This window comes from Stegodyphus dumicola, chromosome X1, assembly GCF_044657685.1.
Source record: "Stegodyphus dumicola isolate Sdum_Otavi_A_Nest chromosome X1, ASM4465768v1".
NCBI classification, from domain to species: Eukaryota; Metazoa; Arthropoda; class Arachnida; order Araneae; family Eresidae; genus Stegodyphus; species Stegodyphus dumicola.
In genome coordinates, this window is record NC_140780.1 from 34,975,377 (window position 1) to 34,995,602 (window position 20,226).

The window sequence follows — 20,226 nt, forward strand, 5'->3', positions numbered from 1 at the left end:
TTATATTATCGCAAATTTGTTGTTTCATTTATTGTTACCTGAAAAGTTGAATGTTCTGTAAATATACTTTTACCTAGAATTGACTTTTTAAATGAAAATATATAGATGTGTGCATGGATAAAGTCAAGGGAGTGCACAATGCCAAATTTGTGCAATTCTCCGATATTTTTTAAGTGAAAATGGATCGATGTGTACATGGATAAAGTCAAGGGAGTGCACAATGCCTAGTTTGTGCAATTCTGTAATTAAGTGAAAATAGGTCAGTATGTACATGGATACCGAGTTTGTTAAATTCTTTGACTTGTTATTTTGTCTTTGTGTAGCGGCGATTTTTGGCACTAAAATCGTCTCTATACAAAGCTAAAATAACAAATCGAAGAATTGCACAAACTCGGTATCCATGTACCACCAAAAATTGCCAATTTTCGCCAAGGGTTACCCGTATATATACTTTTATCTCTTGTGTTCAATATAGCATATGTCAGAAAAGTAGGCTGACCATGAAAGTATCAGGAACCATAAATATTTGCCTATGCCAGTTTTGTTTTGGAGTGTATAATGCAGTTAAACTATGACCAAGAGAGAAGGAAGAAGGAAAAAGTAGACATAAATGTATGCGGGGCCATCAAAATCTTTTAATTATTTAGAGCCCTTAAAATTCTTAATTGGGCCTTGAATGTAAAATTGTTTAGCTAGGAATAAACTTAACTATAATATAGACTACAAAAATATTACTCAGGACTCTTGGCCATGAATGGAATTCCAGTATAATATTCCTACAGCACTTCGGGCTATAGGAATGGGAGTACATGTGACTAAGCAGTGGCGTAAATAAGGGTATGCAAGGAATGCCGTCGCTTAGGGGCCCGAAGGCTTAGGGGGCCCTTAAATGTCCTGCTGAACTACGTTTACATGTTTAAACTTGTAAACGTAGTACGTCTAAGTTTACAAGTTTACATATAGACGGATTCGATTACATATATAGAAAAGCTTTAATTCATTTTCCCTTGATGGATTCGAAATTAGAATTTCAATAAAAGAAGAATAATTATTATTTATATATTTTTTATCTTGTGTTCTTTTTCCTTTTGCTTTTCACTTTTATTTTTAGAATTTGTACTACTATAAAGTCTTATTTTAATTTTGATATGTTTTGATTTTGTGTTAAACTACTATTACATGATTATTAATATTAATATAGTTGAGGAATAGCCTTGATTTGACTCCAAATTACTTTTAACTTTAGAATCTTTAAGTATATGTAGATAATAGAATTCGATTTCTTTTAAGTTTTTAAGGGCCCCTTACCTATATGGTGCAGTGACGCAATTCTCTGTATGATGCAGATAGGAGGCCCTTGGAAGCACCTGAAACAGCTAAATTCAAGTGTTTGCAAAAGTTAAAATTCCAGCATTCGACTATGAAATAATAACTTCATGACCTACCCTAGTTTAGGGATAGCAGTGAGCGGAAAATAGGAAAAGTTCCTTTGTATTCCTTAGTCTCAAACCTGAAAATTATTAAAGGCGACCCCCTAAATGAAAGGTTTCTCCTTTTGCAGTCCCAAATCAAAAAGCGGCGGAAGTGGAAATTAATTGTAACTATTTATTATAAAGTACTTATTTTATATATTAATTTGTTTCTGTATAATTCGCATTATGGTCGAATAATCAGTAGACATATTTTCTAAGTATAAAAAAGAAGTAACTAGGCAGGATTCTGGTACTTTGGAATGAACTCTGCGAGTTAAGAGAAATCGTTGTATATTATTTGCAGTTTGTAATTTTCATAATATGTCATTCCGGTAGCGTTTAATTTTGTTCATATATTGAATCTCTTACTAGCTTTTCCATTAAACGCAAGTCCAAAATTCAGTCCTAATATTCAATTTGAAATTGAATTTGTTAATGTGAATGATTCTTAGAATTTAATATAACATGTATTTCGTTGGTTCGCTATAAACGGCGTATCACTTTTCAGATTGTTGCCACCAAATAATTTCACCCTGTATTATTTTTAAAGAAATTAAATAAGGAAGAATCTGCATGTTTGAATGTATAATTCTCACAATGTAAAAAACGATGGTACTTGCAACCTGTGCAGTCGCACCACGAGGCAAGGTAAGGGACAGAAACATTTTGAATTTAGAAGCACGATTGACATTACAAAATGGAAAAGTTAAAGGCGGATCGATTTTTTTGTCTGTTTTTTACAGTAATAAGCTAGAGGGGGGGAATCATTCATAAGTATTAAATGTTAACTCCAGAATACATGCTTTCTAGAATACACAAAATCATTGATGTACGTTGAGCAGTTGTGTCATGAAAGGACTTTGCCCCACCCCCAAGTTGAAATGCCGTTCTAGTCCAGGAAACGCAAAGAATTTATGGCACCACATTTGAAAAGGAGAGATTTCCCGTTCGGCTTAGGGATCTTTGAATGAATTCAAGGTCCGAAAAAAAGCGGGGAGGGGGGGAGTTTTACGAAAATTATCACCATTCAGGCTACGAACACACAGATGCTCAAACATTTAAGCGGCCAAATATTTAAATTAATTTCCGGCGTAAATTTAATGAAATGCTTCTCATTAAATTTATCGAAATTCATTACTTTTTCACTCATGGGGGTAGGAAATGGAATGGATGAATATTTTTACTTGAAATAATGAGTAACTAAAATAGTTATCCAATTTTTCATATCAAAATTTTCAAAATATTCTCACATTGCAGATAAAATGCAGGTTAGGAATTCTTTAAAATCCCTAATCGAGAATTAAATCTGAAAGTGCAGAACTCGTTTGTGGATTTACTTGATTTGCTTTAGAAAAGAGAAGAGCTGTAGTGTTTCTTAACCTGTAAATTACCCATCTACCAAAAATCCACACTTATCTGCAAAAGCTAATGCTGAAGACATTAAATTTGTTTTGAAAGTAATATATTAATTTCTCTTCGTTTGAAAAAAATGTAATAAATTACAATTTTTTTAACAACGTGAAACATTTAAGCATATAATTGAGTAATGCGCAATAATTTGTACATTCTTTAAACGGAATTGAATTGAATTATTATATAATAATAAAGCATTCGAGGACTATTTGCCTAAGGGGAAAAACGCCTTTATGGAGTACTTTCTAATCGTTATTTGAAATGAAATTTTGCAATTTACTTTACTTTTGCTTTTAATTTACTTTTCACAGCATTCAGTACGTGAAATCATCAATAATAGTATAATAATGATAATAAAAATGACATCACACAACTAAAAGTGTATACTACTTCGTAAATTTCGATAAATTAATTACTGAAAATATTAAACATATCAATGGCAGAGTTGCTCTAATAGTGTTAAGTTGCATTTCAACATCTGAAAGAACGCGAATTACATGACTATTTTCTCTACACAAACGAATGGAATATTTCAGAAAAGAATGCTCCCCCGTTATTGCAATATTTCAATAATTTTTGCAAATTAAAAAATTTAATTAACACGCAGTCTTGCCAACTCTCCCGATTTTCGACCGCTCTCCTGCCAACCCGATTTACAATATATTTCTCCCGACTTTTTCTTATTCTTAAAATTTCTCACGATTTTTATGGAACTTGGCTTAATACTTTGTTATATGAACAAAAAAAGTGATTTTGGACGTCCGAAGCAAATGAATTTTCTCTAGATTATATCTAAAACAAAACCTTGCGAATTACATAACTTCTGCTTTGTGAGTGAGAGCATATACGTATCCAGAAACGTCCTTCTATATTACGTCTTCATATATTAGCCAATGAGGACAAAACAAGCTGTTATTTGGATGTTCTTTAGTTATTTCGGTCATTTTGTCCTGAGTTGTGTGAGTACACGTGCCTTCGGGAAATAGTTTTAGAAATTATCATCTTTTGTTATGTCTGTGAGAAAGGTGAAATACTCGTTTACGTTTCAAAAATCGTACACAGTTGACTTTCCTTCCATTATTTCTTCAAGGAAATGTAATAAATTTGCGATGTGTACCGCCTGTCGTTGCGATTTTTCGATTTCGCATGGTGGAAGGGCGGATGGTCTCAAACATGTGCGTACACAAAAACACAGGGCAACATGAGCTGTTTTGAAAAAAACGAAAAATTAAATTTTTCTTCGGAAATAAAGAACCAAAAAGTTATTAATGCAGAATGTCTGTTCTCTGGCTTTTTACTGGAGCACAACCTGCCACTGAATGCACCGGATCAGGCTGCAGCTTTATTTAGAAAAATGGTTCTTGATAGTGAAATCGCTAAGAAATAATACTTAAGTGCAAGAACCAAAAGAGGTGCAATTGTTAAAGAAATGGATTTGAAAAATAAATCTTCAGTTATTGATCCATTAAAACAGCTCCGTTCTGCCTCTCTACGGATGGAAGCAATAGTACCGATTCAAAACTGTATCCAATTGTTGTTTCTTTTTTTAATCCAGAGTCTTCAGAAATTGAGTGCAGTTTACTTTCTGTCCCCACTTTGGAAGAACATTTGACAGGCTTTAATAAAGCACAGCTAATTATTAAAACTTTAAAAGAAAATGCAGTCCCTCTGGATAATTGCTTAGCACTAGGTGCCGATAATGCACCAGTATTTGTAGGTTTGAAGACTGGTGTTGCAGGCATCTTCAGAAAAGAAAATTCAGATTTGCAGATTATGAGGTGCACCTGTCACCTCCTAAATTTAGCAGCTGAAAAAGGAGTAGCTTCTTTACCAATAAATGTGGATGAACACATTGTTGATGTTTATTATTATCTTGAAAGGAGTTCTAAAACGGAGGAAAAATTGAAACTCCAACAGCTGCATAACAGCAGTTTACAATTAGAAAACTTGGATGAAGTTATAAAATCAGCTAGGATTGACACCCAGGGGAGTTTAATTGGAAAACTGAAAGATGCTGATGGAATTTTAAAATATAGTGAACTGTCTAGAATTATGTTGGCCATCTTGACAGTTCCCCATAGTAATGCAGAGTGTGAGAGGATTTCCAATGTTGTTACGAAAACGAGGACTAAATTTAGATCTAATATTAGTGATTACACATTAGAAAACTTTTATTAGTGAAAGCAGGCCTACGTGGCAATTGCTATGAACGAAATTATGAAGTTTCTTTCTTAAAGAAAGCAAAATCTGCCACTGTTTATACCATTTGTACATAAAATGATTAAAAGTTTTTTTTTTTTTTTTTTTTTTTGTTTTCTTAAAGAATGCAAGTAATAAAAATGTTTTTTATGTGTAAGGTATTTTTGTGTTGCTTGCATTTAAGAATTAGTTACTATTTAAAGTTAATTCATTATTAAAAACTATATTTTCCTCATTTAAAAAGTCTTTTTAAAATTGTGAAAAATCTCCCGATTTTTGAGTGTCATAGGTTGGCAAGTATGAACACGTTTTAATAGTAAATGATGCGATTTTCACTCATAAAATCCCTTTGTACATTATTCTCTTTCATTTCAGCATCACTGCATAACTTATCTAAGACATAAATAGCTTTCATTAATATATGTTCCCATATATTATATTTATTTTTTATATTTTTGTCATTAATAAATTAATGATTAAGATAAAAAAATTGATACTGCTTAATTTTTAAGCAATGTAAAGACTGGAAATCTGAGGTCATTAATTTCTGAGACATAAATAGCTTTCTAAGACGCAAATAAAACAGATAACAATAAACACAAAAATTAATGATCCTAAAATATATCTGCTTTTCCTAACTGATTTTTGCTTTCTGATCACCTGGGGTACAACAAACCTATTTTCATTAAATGAAGTTTTGCGCATTTCTCTACGAACTACGCAAAGTTTGTTTCACACAATTTTATTTTTATTAATTATGAAGAAATTTTATACTTGTTTCCTAAACAAGTATTTATGTGTACTACTTTTAGAGTCCATGTGACAGAGTGTGAGTACTCATCGTCAAATATACGTTAGTGTGAATAAGCTTAACTCTAAATTATTAAATATTTCTGGGACCCTGAAACTTGGAAGAGAATCGTCATATTTTGCTACAGTGGGTATTTAAATTTAGATAAATCCTCATACCATAAATATTTTGTGTTTAATTTAAAAATTTCCATTTCGTATTACACAATCATTTTCAAAGCTCTCTGGATACATATCAATAAAATTTGTTTCTACCTGTTTATGATTTCATCGTGAACTTGTGAAGAATTTCCTAAAAATATTCTAATATCCATAACTTTTACTGTTAAATATTTAATAATTATACATTAATGAAATGCATTTATAGTACAGAGGAAATGAAGAAAGATATTGCAGGTGATGTATTATGTATCATTGGAATATGACAATAATAATAGTACAATTTGACTGAAGGGAAAAAGAAAATACAGATGTTTCAGAGTTTTAAAAGGGAAATGGACAATGGACATCTTTACAGTAAATTCTTGGATGAAAGTTTTACTGTGACTCAACTTGGGAAGACACGGGAAATTTATAGTGGAGGCGGGGCCCCTTTCTTCGTTAAACAGCTGCATTGAAGTGTGAAACGCTACCCCTCAAGTATACTTGTAAATTGGCTGATGACTCAGAACAGTAAACTGAACTTAAACTTGCTCTTATTCTAATGCTATTTCTCTAGTCTATGGCGAGAACAAACAGAAGTTTTTCTTTAAAATTAAATTTCAAAGTGATCTCAAATATAATTCTTCATTATAAAGGTAAGTTATTGATTTGTAATACCTAAATTGATCATAAACTGAATTCTTATAATTTAAAACTTGCTAAAAATTCAATTCAGCTAAACTTTTAATCCATTTATCTGAAAAATCCAAAATTATCACCATTAACAATGCAAATGTCTACTAATCGTATTGTTATATTAACATGAAATATTTTTATGATAAATAAGAAATATAAATATAATCTATGTTTCCATACATTAAGAAACATCATAACAGGCCAAAATTAAAAACAAAATTTTTTTAAACACGTCATCCGCTATAGTTCAGGATCGATCAACCCATCAATTGGCTCGACAATCGAAAATCAATCAACTTGAATGGAGCTCATCAACATCTAAAAAGCGTTTCTATTAATATGCAAGATATGAGAAACAAGTTTGAAGACATTATGAAAAAAGCTGAGTTTATTGCAAATAAATGGGGCATAGAAACTAAATTTCTGTCATTGTTAACAAATACGGAAATTATTAATTATGTTTTAAAAATACGGAAAGCATATAAAGAACACTTGCACTGGAAGTACAACGTTTATTATTTATAAATACTTTCAGAACAGAAATCCAAAATTTGAATCCGTTAAGGATTTAGCTAAGTTAGCAATGGTAAAATATTATGACATGGCAACCAGTTATTCGAGAGAGTGCAATTCACTTATATTGTATTTATCAGTATCTGTAACCACAGCCACGAGTGAGAGGTCATCTTCAATAGTGAAACTAATAAAAATATATTTAAGAAACAGTATGACACAAGATCGGTTGTCAAACCTTTCACTGTTGAGCGTTGAAGCTGAGATGGATGAGAAAATGGATGTCCAAGTATTGATAAATAATTTTGCGGAAATGAAGGTTAGGAGATGCAAATTTTAAAAGAAGAGTTTTTTTTTTTTCTCTTTATGATGAATTTTGGCCACCAGTGTTATCATTACACTTATTGAGGGAGGAAAAAATTAGAGAAGTGCAGTACGGACTGAGAAAAATTAAAAGGAAACAGTAAAAAACTTTAGCATTCATATTTTTTATAAAAATCATGTATTCAAGTAGTTTAGTGCACCAAAAGGTTTTTTTAAAAAGACAGACAAAAACTTTACCATACATATTTTCTACAAAAATTGTATGTTCAAATTGTTTTCTTTATGAAGTTTATGAAAAATATGTTTTATATTTAACAAATGTATCATTTACATTATAAAAGTTGTTATTTATTACTTGTATATTGTTGCATAAATCATGTTCGTAAGCTGAGTAACTCACAGAGTACTATAGATTAATGTAATAGTTTTTCTGTACGTTTATCAATTATCTTGTCTGTCAGTTTATGATATAACTAATTATTTATAAGTTTGCTAACTTAAGCGAAAAAACTTAGATAGGCGCAGATTTTATACAAAAATTTAAAACATTAGTATGTAAAACTTCTTGGATTTTATGTAAAATTTTCTGCAAATCTAGGCTTTCTTCCTTTTCTTAATGCTATACGTCGACATGTTCCTTTTTTTATATAGACTTATTCATTTATTATCAGTATGCATTTCAGTGAAAGAAGAGAAAAATCTCTCGCATTCACACAAAAAGTCTTAAGTAACTGAATTAAAATCATCTGACGTCAAATACCCAGACTAAAGCAAATTTTTATTTCATCAGTTGGTCAAGGGAAATTATTTTCCTTTTTATTCTTTCTTCATGTTACGTACCTTTCAACTGGTTCCCTAAGAACGTGCTTTTATTTTTTAACAATTAATCCAGATGTGATAAAAATCATGATGTAAACATTGGCTCCTGGAACCCTTGATAATTTTTTTTTAAACTTTTCAAGGTTTTTTTTAAAATTTTTAAATTTTTTTAAATTTTTATTTTTAAGCACATTAAATTTATTTGGGAAGGGGCCCAGGAAAATTTTTTGCATAGAGGCCCAAGAGTTATAGTTACGCCACTGACTAAGAGCAAGCATACATGCCGCTAGGTTGTCATCATTCCATGCACTATTCCTAAAGCATGTAGGCTCCTCAGATCATTGTTTCTGCTGTGGAGAAGTATGTTGTTTAATAGTGACATTAGGATTGAACCATTGAGAGAGATCATTCATACTCATTTATGATTATCATCTATTTCAAAAATAAAATGGTACTCATCAGTAAACACCATGCATGTGTGCACTGTGTGTGGGTGTTGTAACATATCCCCTGACACCATAATGTATATGACATCATTAATATTTATAGCCTTTGATCTCTTTGCTCCCTTGTATCATGTTATACATGGAGGAAAACTGTTGCATGGGCCTATCATATCAAATGTAACACAGAAGCAGTGTGTCACTGGCAGCCTTACATATCATAGTTGATAAACTTTATTGAATGGAAAGGCTTTAGTGATAATCTTGTTGTTATGAGAATTATTTACTATTTTATTGTACAAAATAAAATGCATTTATGCTTACAATGCATTTTCAGAGTTAAGAAATTTTTCATGCAGTGCATGTGATTTAATTGGTTAGCCTATATTTTAGGGTGCCCTTTGGATTATCGCCAAGTTGTTGTTTCATTTATAGTAGCTGAATGATAGTAGAATGTTATTGAAACAATATTATGATGTGATTGCGGTGAATATGACCAATGGGAAAATGTTTGTAAGGGCTTATATCTGCTTTGTGTGCTTTTGCATCATAAAAGGCTGCCGGTGGTAAACTGGATGTTTGGTGGTATAGAATAAGACAGTGGAAGGTGTTTTTTTTTTTTTTTTTTTTTTTTTTTTGGGGTGGTTGAGTACAGAAGAAAAGAAACTTTCTTGGATGTAATTCAAAGGAAGGTAAAAATATATTTATGGGTGCCCTTTGGTGATGATTAACGATTTTTGGCAGTACATGGACACCGAGTTTGTGCAATTCTTTTGACTTGTTATTTTGGCTTTGTGTAGCGTCGATTTTTGCGCCAAAAATCGCCACTACTCAAATCTAAAATAAGAAGTCAAAGAATTGCACAAACTTGGTATCCATGTACACATTGACCTATTTTCACTTAAAAAAAGATCAGAGAATTGCACAAACTAGGCATTGCACACTCCCTTGACTTTGTCCATGTACACATATTCACTTAAAAAGTCAAAGGAGCAGCCAACAAAAAATATATAATCTCAATAAACTATATATTAAATCAAACAATGAAATAACACAAAAAGGAAATTCATCTTAGCACTACTCAAAGGAAATATCCACTTACCTTATACACAAATTTCCCTGTCTTCAGTCAAACAAAAAATACCGAATATGTGCAGTTCTTAAAAATGCGTCAAGCAGTGGGTGATTCTGCACTTTACCCAAAATTCTATTGCACACTTTTCATCATGGGCAATTCCCAAATTGTTAAATCCATAGGATATCAAAAATGAATGTAAAATCAAAAAAGGATTTAAAAATTAAACTAGTAGTTCAATGGCGTCTTAAGAAATATAGAAGTATATAAACTTATGCAATCTGAAATCAGCGCGTACGCTAGATTTGGTGCTTTTGCGCATACATTTTACCTGTAAATTTTTTACGGCCCTCAAAACGGAATAGTACCATCTAGTTGTGTAGTTCTTTTCAATATTATGCATTTTTGTTGGCAAAAAAAAAAAAAAAAAAAAAAAAAAAAAAGAACATTGATCAAAATTGGTTTTTTTTTTTTTTTTTTTTTTTTTTTTTTTGTAGATTGAGAAATTTTATACAGCATTAAAAATTTCAAAAGTGGAAATATATATATATATATATATATATATATATATATCTAAAGATAGATATCTAAAAGACCTAGAGAGATAGATATCTAAAAAAAAAAATTCACTACAGAAAATGCAATGAACAAAATATGGCTGCAAAATGTATAAAATTATGTGTGTTGCTGTTTTAAACCGGAAGTAAATTTTTAATTATAAATTGTGATTTTGAGAATGGGTACTTTGTATTTTATTTCTGATTTCATATTTTGGTCCTGTACTTGTATTATGATGATCATTTATCTGTGTAAATGCAAAGCACTATATAATGTAAGGATACAGTCTCGTTAGCATTTTCAGTTCATATGTAAACATTTTAGAGTACTTTTTTGGTTTTTAATTAATGAAAACAAATTTGTATCAGAGATACAACATGAATTATGTCAGACATTGTAGCTGAAGGCTTCATCATATATGAATTCAGCCCCACTGAATGCAGACTTTTCTTTCTAGTTTTATATCACAAGGAATTGCATATAATGTAAAAGTTTGGAATGGGATGGGATAATAAAGTTAACAAACACACAGCTGCATTTGTTTTGAATCTTAGCGCCATGCTTAACAGCCTTGCTTTCTCCTTCTATTTATTCAAAACTTTTTTTAGCTCTTTTCTGGTACTTACGTATCACCTCATTAACCATGAAACTGTGACCAAGCAACAAGATTTAGTGACATTTATGGATGAGCATGATGTCACAACACATGTGTAACATCTCTTTTGTTTGATGTAATTCTGGTTGATTCTTGATAAGCCACCTTTTGTTTTTTTATAAACAAAAATGTAAATTAACTGTCTTTGCTTTGTTATTTTTCTTGCATTTTGAAAGAAATCATTAAAAACTTCAGTCTTGCCTTCTACAGAACAGCAAGCAGTAAATTATTTCCCAAGTTATGGGCCTTATAAAAAATGTGTGCATTAAAAAGACATGGGGTCAGCTAAATGTAGTCAACAAAATAGTAATCGTTTAGAACAATTACTTGTAGGAAGTTTGTTCTCATCGAGTTCTAAACAGAGCTTCTGGTAAAATTGGTGGGCCTAATAAAATAGTAGAAATCCATACAAGCCTTTTTATGAAGTGGGGCGAATGCCAATTGTTTTTAAAAAAGAGGCATTGGTTGCTTCAAAATTCCTCAGGAACGATTAGAGAAAATTTGGCAGGATCTCTGCCGACATTCAGGGTTTCATGGTAGACAACTTTTGCGCAAGTACCTTTTTCCCTTAATAGATGTTAGGGTAATTTTTAATTATCTGCACTGCCTCCAAAAAATCACAAATTTGTTAGTGACATTCGAGAACATTCAGGAACTCATTAGTGATTAATTCTTTGCAAAGCTAATGTGCAACAATCGTTTTCAAAATAGTAGTACACTACGAATTTTATACAACAGCAATGAATCAGTAAAACTAAAAAAAAGCAAGATATATCATTAAAAGAGCATAAAACCCTTCATTTCTTTTTCAAGAATCCCCCTTGTTTTGGCTGTTATTCTCCCCATGTACACAACAATCTGTTTTCACTTAAAAAAACATCAGAGAATTATATGAACTAGGCATATGTATGACTTTAGAATTGCACACCAGCCAAAATAAAAATACACTACACACATACCTGGATTGCCACATAAATACCTTTTGCTGCCATTGTGGGTTGTCATATAACTATTTTTGTGACGTACTGCTTTGCCCTATGAATAGTGTTTCATGACATTTTGGTGAGGACGCACTTAATCAGAAAGTACCTATGTTAATTAAAATTTATCATTTTAACAATAATATAAGTATAATTTCTGTTGTCTTTTAATATTAGAAATTCTCCGTAGAGTAATTTCTTTTAACTTCTGAAAATATGTAGTCTTGATTATCCTACACTAAATGTGGTTTTTCTAAATGAGATGTATTTTTAAAGCCTTTTGTTTGTGATAACCATAAAGTATGTATTCAGAGCAGACCCAAATCATTAAAATTTAAAAATTTATTTTTTTTATAAGAATGGTTTTAATTTAGCATACATTACATTTTTATGTTTGTATGTTTTAAAGTTTATTGCATTATTAATTATTTTTTCAGGTCACTAGGTCAAAAATGTATGTTCCGGTTCTTCTACTCGGTATCCTATTTAAATGTTTTACATTGCTTATTGCCGTAGAATCACCTGTGCCACCAAAGATGGAAAATTTAGAGAAGATACCATTCAAAGGGAAACCAGTTCCACCATGTCGTGCTTGTCGTAACCTTGTAGATTCATTTTTAAAGGTATCATTTCTGTTATGAGTAGAATGTTGGGAAAGAATGCATTTTTAAAATGTGAATGTCTGGTGATTTGTAGTTCATATTTTTAAAGTAAAGAGGAAGAATTATTCAATTTAGAAATCAGATTAAAGAACATATAAAAAAAAGGGCATCAAAATAAATAATAAATGATTTGGAAATTCTTTATAATTTCTGATAGTATGTTTTCAGAAATTTTAAATATTTTTTTCAGGCTGTAGATGAAACAGTGCGGAAGAGTTTTGAAGGTGGTGATGCCGATTGGGAAAAGAAGCTTGGAAGTTATGACAACAGGTTTTGTGTTACTCATTTGTACATATTAAGTAATTAAGAGTTAGTATAGAAACCTGAAGCATAAATGAAATTACCTTATTTAGCATTGCATATTTCATCATGTCTCTAAAACTGTAATGGAAGCTGAATAATTTAATTTAATTCTTTCAGTGAATTAAGATTTATAGAAATACAAGAACAAGTTTGCTCAGATGTTGGATTAGGAAAAGATCAGGTATGTAGTATCTCGCAAAATATATTTTTTTTTTTCTGTCAGTAATTTATATATTCATCACTTCACAGGAAAAAAGTCATGGGCTGCATGTTTTCTTATTATGTACTTTCATCTAAATACAATTCTGAATAGTGTAATTTTAGTGCAAATTGTGCATTTCTTCTAAAAAAGATTCCCGTATAGGCAGAATTTTTGCGAGGAAAAAATATGCTTTCAAGTCCCTTTTTGCCACTGGAAACTAACAGCAGATTAGTGAAATAAACTAAACAGAAAACAAATCATGTAAGTTAGTTAATTTTATTTGTATCAGAAATAATATTTTGAATCATTATTTGGTTTACTCACATTTGTTATGATTTATTTATAAAACCAGATAAAATAAATCATGAAGCTCTGTATAAAGGTTTTTATAAATTACTAGGTGGTGCTTGTGTCCAGTTAGTTCATTTGAACCTATGCATTGTTGAACTTCTGTCCATAAAGTGCTTTCTGATTCTGGTGGTTTGTTTGAACATTATGAACGAGATACAAAGTAAACAAAATGCATCTGTGGCCTCATGTGATATAAATATTGAACAGTTTTGAATACTTCAATTTCTCCCCCCCCCCATGGGAGTAGAGCTGTAATTTTTGGAATACCCGTTTGTATTTAGTTTGCATCTTCTTTAGATAGTAGACGTAAAGTTTTTTCCACAGGTTAAGAGAATTTAAATAAGATTGCGATGCCTAAGAGAAAGAAGTTTTTAATGAAAGAAGAGTATACTTGAATGGTAAGGGAGCCCATGAGTTACTATTATGACAGCGAATACTCCCTACCTAGATTCCTAGATTTAAGGGAGAGGAGTGATTTGAATACCGAAATTTTTTCAAGGACTGAATTAGAACCTTGTTTCGCATTTAACTTACAATCCAACATAACAGTGGACTTCATCAGGGACTTGATCTTTTGCTTTTTGGGAAAAATCAAGAAAATACCAGAATATTCTTGTGCACGTTTAAAAAGCTTATAAAAGCAGGATCAAAACATCTCAATTCAGTTGTTTAGAAAACTGTTGTTATTTACTATAGCGAATTCGTGGTGAAATCGGATTAGCTTTCTCTTTTTTGAATCAATTCTGTTGAACGTTTTGGTGGCTTAAAAGATAACCACTGTAATTATTGTGATACTGTTACTTATTGTGAGATATTGCAATATTCTACGAATATCTGAGGAAATTTAATCATTTTGTTTTTATTTGTTGTGATAAAAAAATTGATTCACTTTTCATTGTACTTGTGCATTCAATTTATTACCAACCCGTACGCATGCAACACTTTTTGGTGTCAGAAATGAGATTTTGAATGCCAGTAACAAGAGCGACGCAGGAGTTGTTGAGACAGCTGATGGCAGTCTTTGCTACATTTAAAGAAGAGATGAAAGATTGCAGATTGCATTAAAGAAGGGATGAAACTGTTAGAGTAAAGGTGGATGCTGGTCAAGAAGAGATGAAATCGTGCCAAGAATCTATTAAAGAAGAGACGAAAGCTATTCAAGCTGGCCAAGAATCAGTTAAAGAAGAGATTACTTTCATAATAGAAAACAAATTTGAGTTTATGGAAGGCAGAATAGATGCTGTTGAAAATAAAGTTGAAGAAATTCAAATTATTCATGTTAAAGAACAAATAAAAGAGAGAGTTTCTGCTGTGGAGCAATGAATTGAAGGAAGAGTTTCGACAGTCCAACAGCAAATCCAACAACAAATGTTAAAGAACAAATAGAAGAGAAAGTTTCTGCTGTGGAGCAATGAATTGAAGGAAGAGTTTCGACAGTCCAACAGCGAATCCAGCAACAAATTGAAGAAAACGTTTCTGTCGTCCAAGGAGATATCGAGCAACAAATTGACGACAGGGTTTCTGCAGTTGCGAAAAAAGTTGATAATTTAATGATATTCGTAGCGACGGCAGGGAGCATTTCGGATGGTTTTAAATTTCTCACCATGGATGTTGAAAGGCTGTCCCATCTCGCCTTTTCAGAGTGCCCGATGGAAACAAGGAAAATACTGTCCCTGCAATACTGCATCGACAGCATCTGTGATTCTAAAATACAGAAAGTTCTGCAAATGGCGGATGTCAAGGACGTAAAAAATTGCTCTAGTGTATGCCATGAAATTCGAGGCAGCCCAGCAAGCAACTCATAGAGATTGCTACCCAGTCAGAGCTGTGCGAGTCCACGTCCTTTCATGTTTTCAGTTGATCCACAAGTGCATGCCCATGTAATCAAAAAGAGCATATCTGGTTGTCTGGCACCTGGGTATTTTTTGAAAACAAACAAAAAAAGCTTTCAAACTCGTAAAAAAGAAAGCATAACAATGATGTTCTTTTTACTAAGCTAATACTATTTGTTGCCTGCAGATATTCGTATGAGATGATCAGTGAAGTTGCAAATGCAGTACACCACTGACAGTGATTTTGTTTATTTTTTGTTGTCTTTTGGAGTATTCCAGTAATGTGGGAATTTTATTTTGTCATTTTCAGTATTAGTCTTTGACATTTAATTTCTGGATAATTGTAATGCAGTATTTTTTTCTAAAACTTATTTTTCTAAAGTGTTCTAATACAATTTAGCCATACCTGTTAATAATAAATCCTTCCTTTTACTTGTGATTCAGTTGAATAATCACTGTCAGGTAAAATATCATTCAAAATATCAATTCATATTATAGAAGTAACATTATTATTTCTATATAATATAACAAAAGTCTTGTCATCAGACTGTTTAATTAATTAGTTATCAGCTTAGAATGCCAAGTTTATAGATAGGCATTTCATTGCCTTAGGTCAAACAGCAAAACATATTCCTTTGAATGCTTTCTAATTCTCTTGGAAAGAATCACTAACCTAAGAATCTGTAAAGAGTTGCACATAAACCAGAAATTTTAATTCCAGTCAACAATGAAAGGGATTTTTCATTATCGACGTTTTCCTTTTAAAGAATATGACCTGCGCTGTTCTGAATGAAAGGGCCTTTTCATTTCTAAGAAATTTTTCACATGGTACTCTAGAAATCTCATTCATTGTGCTTGTTGGCAAATTGTTAAATTTATCTGAATGTCTTAACATAGCCAAATTATATCTACATAGCTTCAAATAATACATACCAATGGCTATAGTAATTTGCCTATTGAAGTTATAGATAAAACAATATCATTGATAAGAGGTGCAGACAATAATGACTTTTAGATTTTCTAGTAATTATTTAATTTTTATGCTTTGAATATGTCCTAGCTTCTTAGTCCTTTTCATATCTTGAGTATCTCTAAATGTTTGTTTCAGCCATTACATTTGTGTTGAAAGGTTTATTTTTTTTCTTCACGTGGTTTAAAAATGTGCTTGCAGCAATAAGTATTAAAGGTTTTGTGCATATAACTGTTTTGAATAGCTAAGATTTTTCGATTTGATCATGTGGCTAGATTTCCATATTTGCTTATTTTATTGTTTTCTGAATTCTTTTTTTAAGATGTTTAGATAAAAGGAATTAAGAGAGCAAAATATTTTGCTTAACAATGTACTATAATAAATGTAGCAGCAAATCACATAAGATAAATGTTTCAACTAATGAGAAGATTTAAATAATGAATTATGTCTAAATATGAAGATAATTCAGCAATTGAGAAGTTGAACTGTTCTAAGCTATACGAATAGACTATTTCAAGACAAGCATATGATATATGGCTTGTCATTTACATGCATTTAATACTAATTTGTATGGTGTTTGAAACTGGAAACATCTGCATGATGTGCCATTGCACATTAGTTGTATAAAAATGTTATTTTTAAATTCCAAAATTTAGATGAATGTTTTTCATTAGTATATTAGTTTTATAAATACTTCTGAATATTTTTTTTTTCCTTTTTTTTTCAGTGTTACAACTTGGCAGAACTGCATGAATCTGAACTAGAAAATTGGTTTTATGAAGAGAGACACAAAAATATAGATCTTTTTGAATTTCTTTGCATAAATCATTTAAAAAGTATGCATTTATTTTTTTTACATAAAATATGTGTTTATGATTTATAAATTTTGTTCAATGTATCATCTGTAGTAAATTTTATTATTCACTCTAAACTGCATGAAAAGAATTTCAGACTCAGACATATAAAAAATTAGCATTATCTCCTTGAGGAAGTTTTAAATATTAACATTTGTAATTAAAACCAGCCATTTGTGTGTGAAATGTTTTAAAAATATGTTTATGCACTAGATTGTATTTTACAATTAACATATTCAAGGTTACGGGAATCACATAACTACTCTAAAAATATTACAAGGGTGATCAATGTAGCTGTCGGAAAACATTGTTTTCTTTGTGGAGTATTTGGAAAGTATTAGTAGTTTTTTCCATGTGTATTGTGAGTGCAAGACAATTACCCTAGAAAAGCCTTCCTCCTCATGGCATACATAGCTTTTATGTGCTTGGCATATTCAGATAACATAAAAAACCAAAGTAGTAGTTTTTCTGTCTTCTGCACTGAACTGGTGCAATTATTACACTGTATAGCTTGAGGTTGTTTGGATACCCGCTATCACCTGAGAAAGCTGTCATTTAGAATCAAGTCTTCTTGGTTAAACAGAGAGCCAAAAGACCTGTTTACCTTTTCAATAATGTTTAGCCTGCTCTTTGTTAACAGTATTTGAGTATTAAATTCAGTCCTTGCTTCAATATTTCCATTTGTAATTCATGTTTTTAAAAATATATATACAGGAGTTTATACCCCCTTTACACAAACTGGCTTATCAGAGTTATTGTAATATTTCTGGTTTTGAAAGTGAATGTTGATTCTGTTTAATATAGCTTTGGCAAAATGAATAAATGAACATTAAAATTAAAAGTTGTGCAATTGGGAGAGTTACTCTATTTTACAGTTTTGTATTGCACATTGACTGAAATAATTGTGCATGAAGTTGGAGTCATTTATGAACTGATCAAAATTTATCATTCAGATTTTTTTAATTTTTTGTTTGTTTGTTATTTTACAGCAGTTAATAATGGAAGCAGCGACCTTTATTATAAGGCAATTCTTTTTAAATTAAAAGTTAGACTAAAAAATTAGCATTTTCTTGCTACTACTTTCCTTCAAAACAAGTTAACACATCATCTGCACTGTTGAAATATTATGAGAGCAGTAATTTGAAAATAATCAGATTAGGATGAATTATGTTTTGTAAACTTAATTATCAGTTGGTTGGCAAAACCTAGTATTTTTTTACTGTAAACCAAAATGAGGGTAAGACAGTAATAGCAGATACAAAACAAGTAACTAGTGCAGGCATGACCAGATTCTAGCTTTTTGCCTATTAATTATGTCTTATACCAAATGGTAATTTTATTTTTTTAATGTAATTTGAAAGAGAAATTATACTGTGGCATGCTTTCTTTAAAAATCATTATTTTAATTTTTTAAATTTATACCTTAAAGTTTGCAACATGTGTTATAAGTATTTCTAGTATTTTAAATGGTTATGTAGATTTTAATCTTTAAGATTCTATCATGTATTTAATAACTCTGAACAAATTTTCAGTGCCGATGATATATTTAGAGATGCTTTTTTTAAAACCAGCAGTGACTACCAGATGGAGAGGGGGGGAATTCAGTGACAGTACTCAGTGTTAATGATATACATCAAATATTACTGAATGGAACTGCAGATAGAGTTAATTATAACTTACACTTTGAATGCAAAAGATATCTTGATCTAATTTGCACATAATGAATTCCTTAAGTGATCTAAAGTAAAATGAGTATGCTAGTCACATAAGATCATATCTGGATCCTGACATTAGCTGTGTCATGTCCTGTCTGAAGGTTAGCATCATTTTCTACCCACTTCCAAGTTCATTTCTTAGGTTGATACTTGTTGACGATAGTTAGTCACTTAGAGTATGCAGACAGAAGCAAATATTGCTAAACCAATTTTATGCTTTGATAAAAAGAGGTTAGTGCAATCAATACATAAAGAATGCTGATAAAAGCAAAGAATACAGGTAACAGGATTACACAATCAGATAAAATTGGACAAATCCCAAAAAAACAGCCCAAGTCTTAATACAACCAAATCATCGCTTGAGTAGCGTGAGATCTCATAAAAAGAAAGTTTGCTTACCAGACCTGGTTTATTTTTGTGATCAATTTACAGATGCTATTATCAAATCATATGAAGCTCCTCATGGTGATGGTCAGGTGATTCCTTCTGGTTCAGCAGCTAAACAGGATTCTTCTTTCCTTTTCCCATATATGGTCCTTAACATCATCAACTCTTTCTGCAGTTCTCTTTCAACTCACTCACTGCAAACCTTCTCTAAAAATCTTAATTTCATATTTCCTGCTATCCCTGGGACCACCACTTCTTCTTTCCACCCTTCATTGGTCAACATCGCCTGCCATTCAACATCATCACTTGTTCAGTGGTCACCCACCTTTCCCATTATGACATTAGTAGAGAAGAAGCAAGACCATAATGGCTGCCACATGACCTTTATGGCAATAAGTGGGATCACTAATTGTTGCTACATGACTTATACCAAATGTTAATGTACTTAATGTAAATGTCACTTAATTTTTAGGGCCCACCAGCGGCCGAGTGGTAAAGTCGTTGAACACTGGTAGTTCAGTCCAAGGTTCGAATCCCACGAACGGGCTGGCTGCATGGGTGTTTTCGTGGTTTTCCCCATGTGTAACGTGTATACGAGCCAGTTTTCCTTAGAAAGTCCTCCATGAAGGCACCCCTCCCCTTAGACAGATAGCCCTAGTGTGCTTTGCCATAATTAAATACACCACCACTTAATTTTTAATGAAAAAGGAATTTTCATGTGCGTTCGTTTTTAACAAAACAATTATTTTTTCAGTATGCTGTCCGAATAATACCTATGGTCCTGACTGTGTACCTTGTCCTGGTGGCATTGAAAGTCCATGTGGAGGTCATGGTAAATGCTTGGTAAAGGAA

The 20,226-nt window shown here is 31.5% G+C and overlaps 1 protein-coding gene across 2 annotated transcripts in view; it reads left to right on the plus strand.

Annotated features, from left to right (window-relative positions):
* The window catches only part of LOC118183884 (protein disulfide isomerase CRELD1-like), a 66,283-nt gene that overhangs the window by 22,968 nt on the left and 23,089 nt on the right, over positions 1-20,226 (plus strand). For both annotated transcript variants that reach the window (XM_085807946.1, XM_085807947.1), the window contains exons 2-6: positions 12,536-12,721; positions 12,951-13,030; positions 13,181-13,244; positions 17,146-17,254; positions 20,129-20,217. In XM_085807946.1, coding sequence (XP_085664072.1) covers positions 12,536-12,721; positions 12,951-13,030; positions 13,181-13,244; positions 17,146-17,254; positions 20,129-20,217 — 528 coding nt within the window. The remainder of the gene's footprint in view (positions 1-12,535; positions 12,722-12,950; positions 13,031-13,180; positions 13,245-17,145; positions 17,255-20,128; positions 20,218-20,226) is intronic.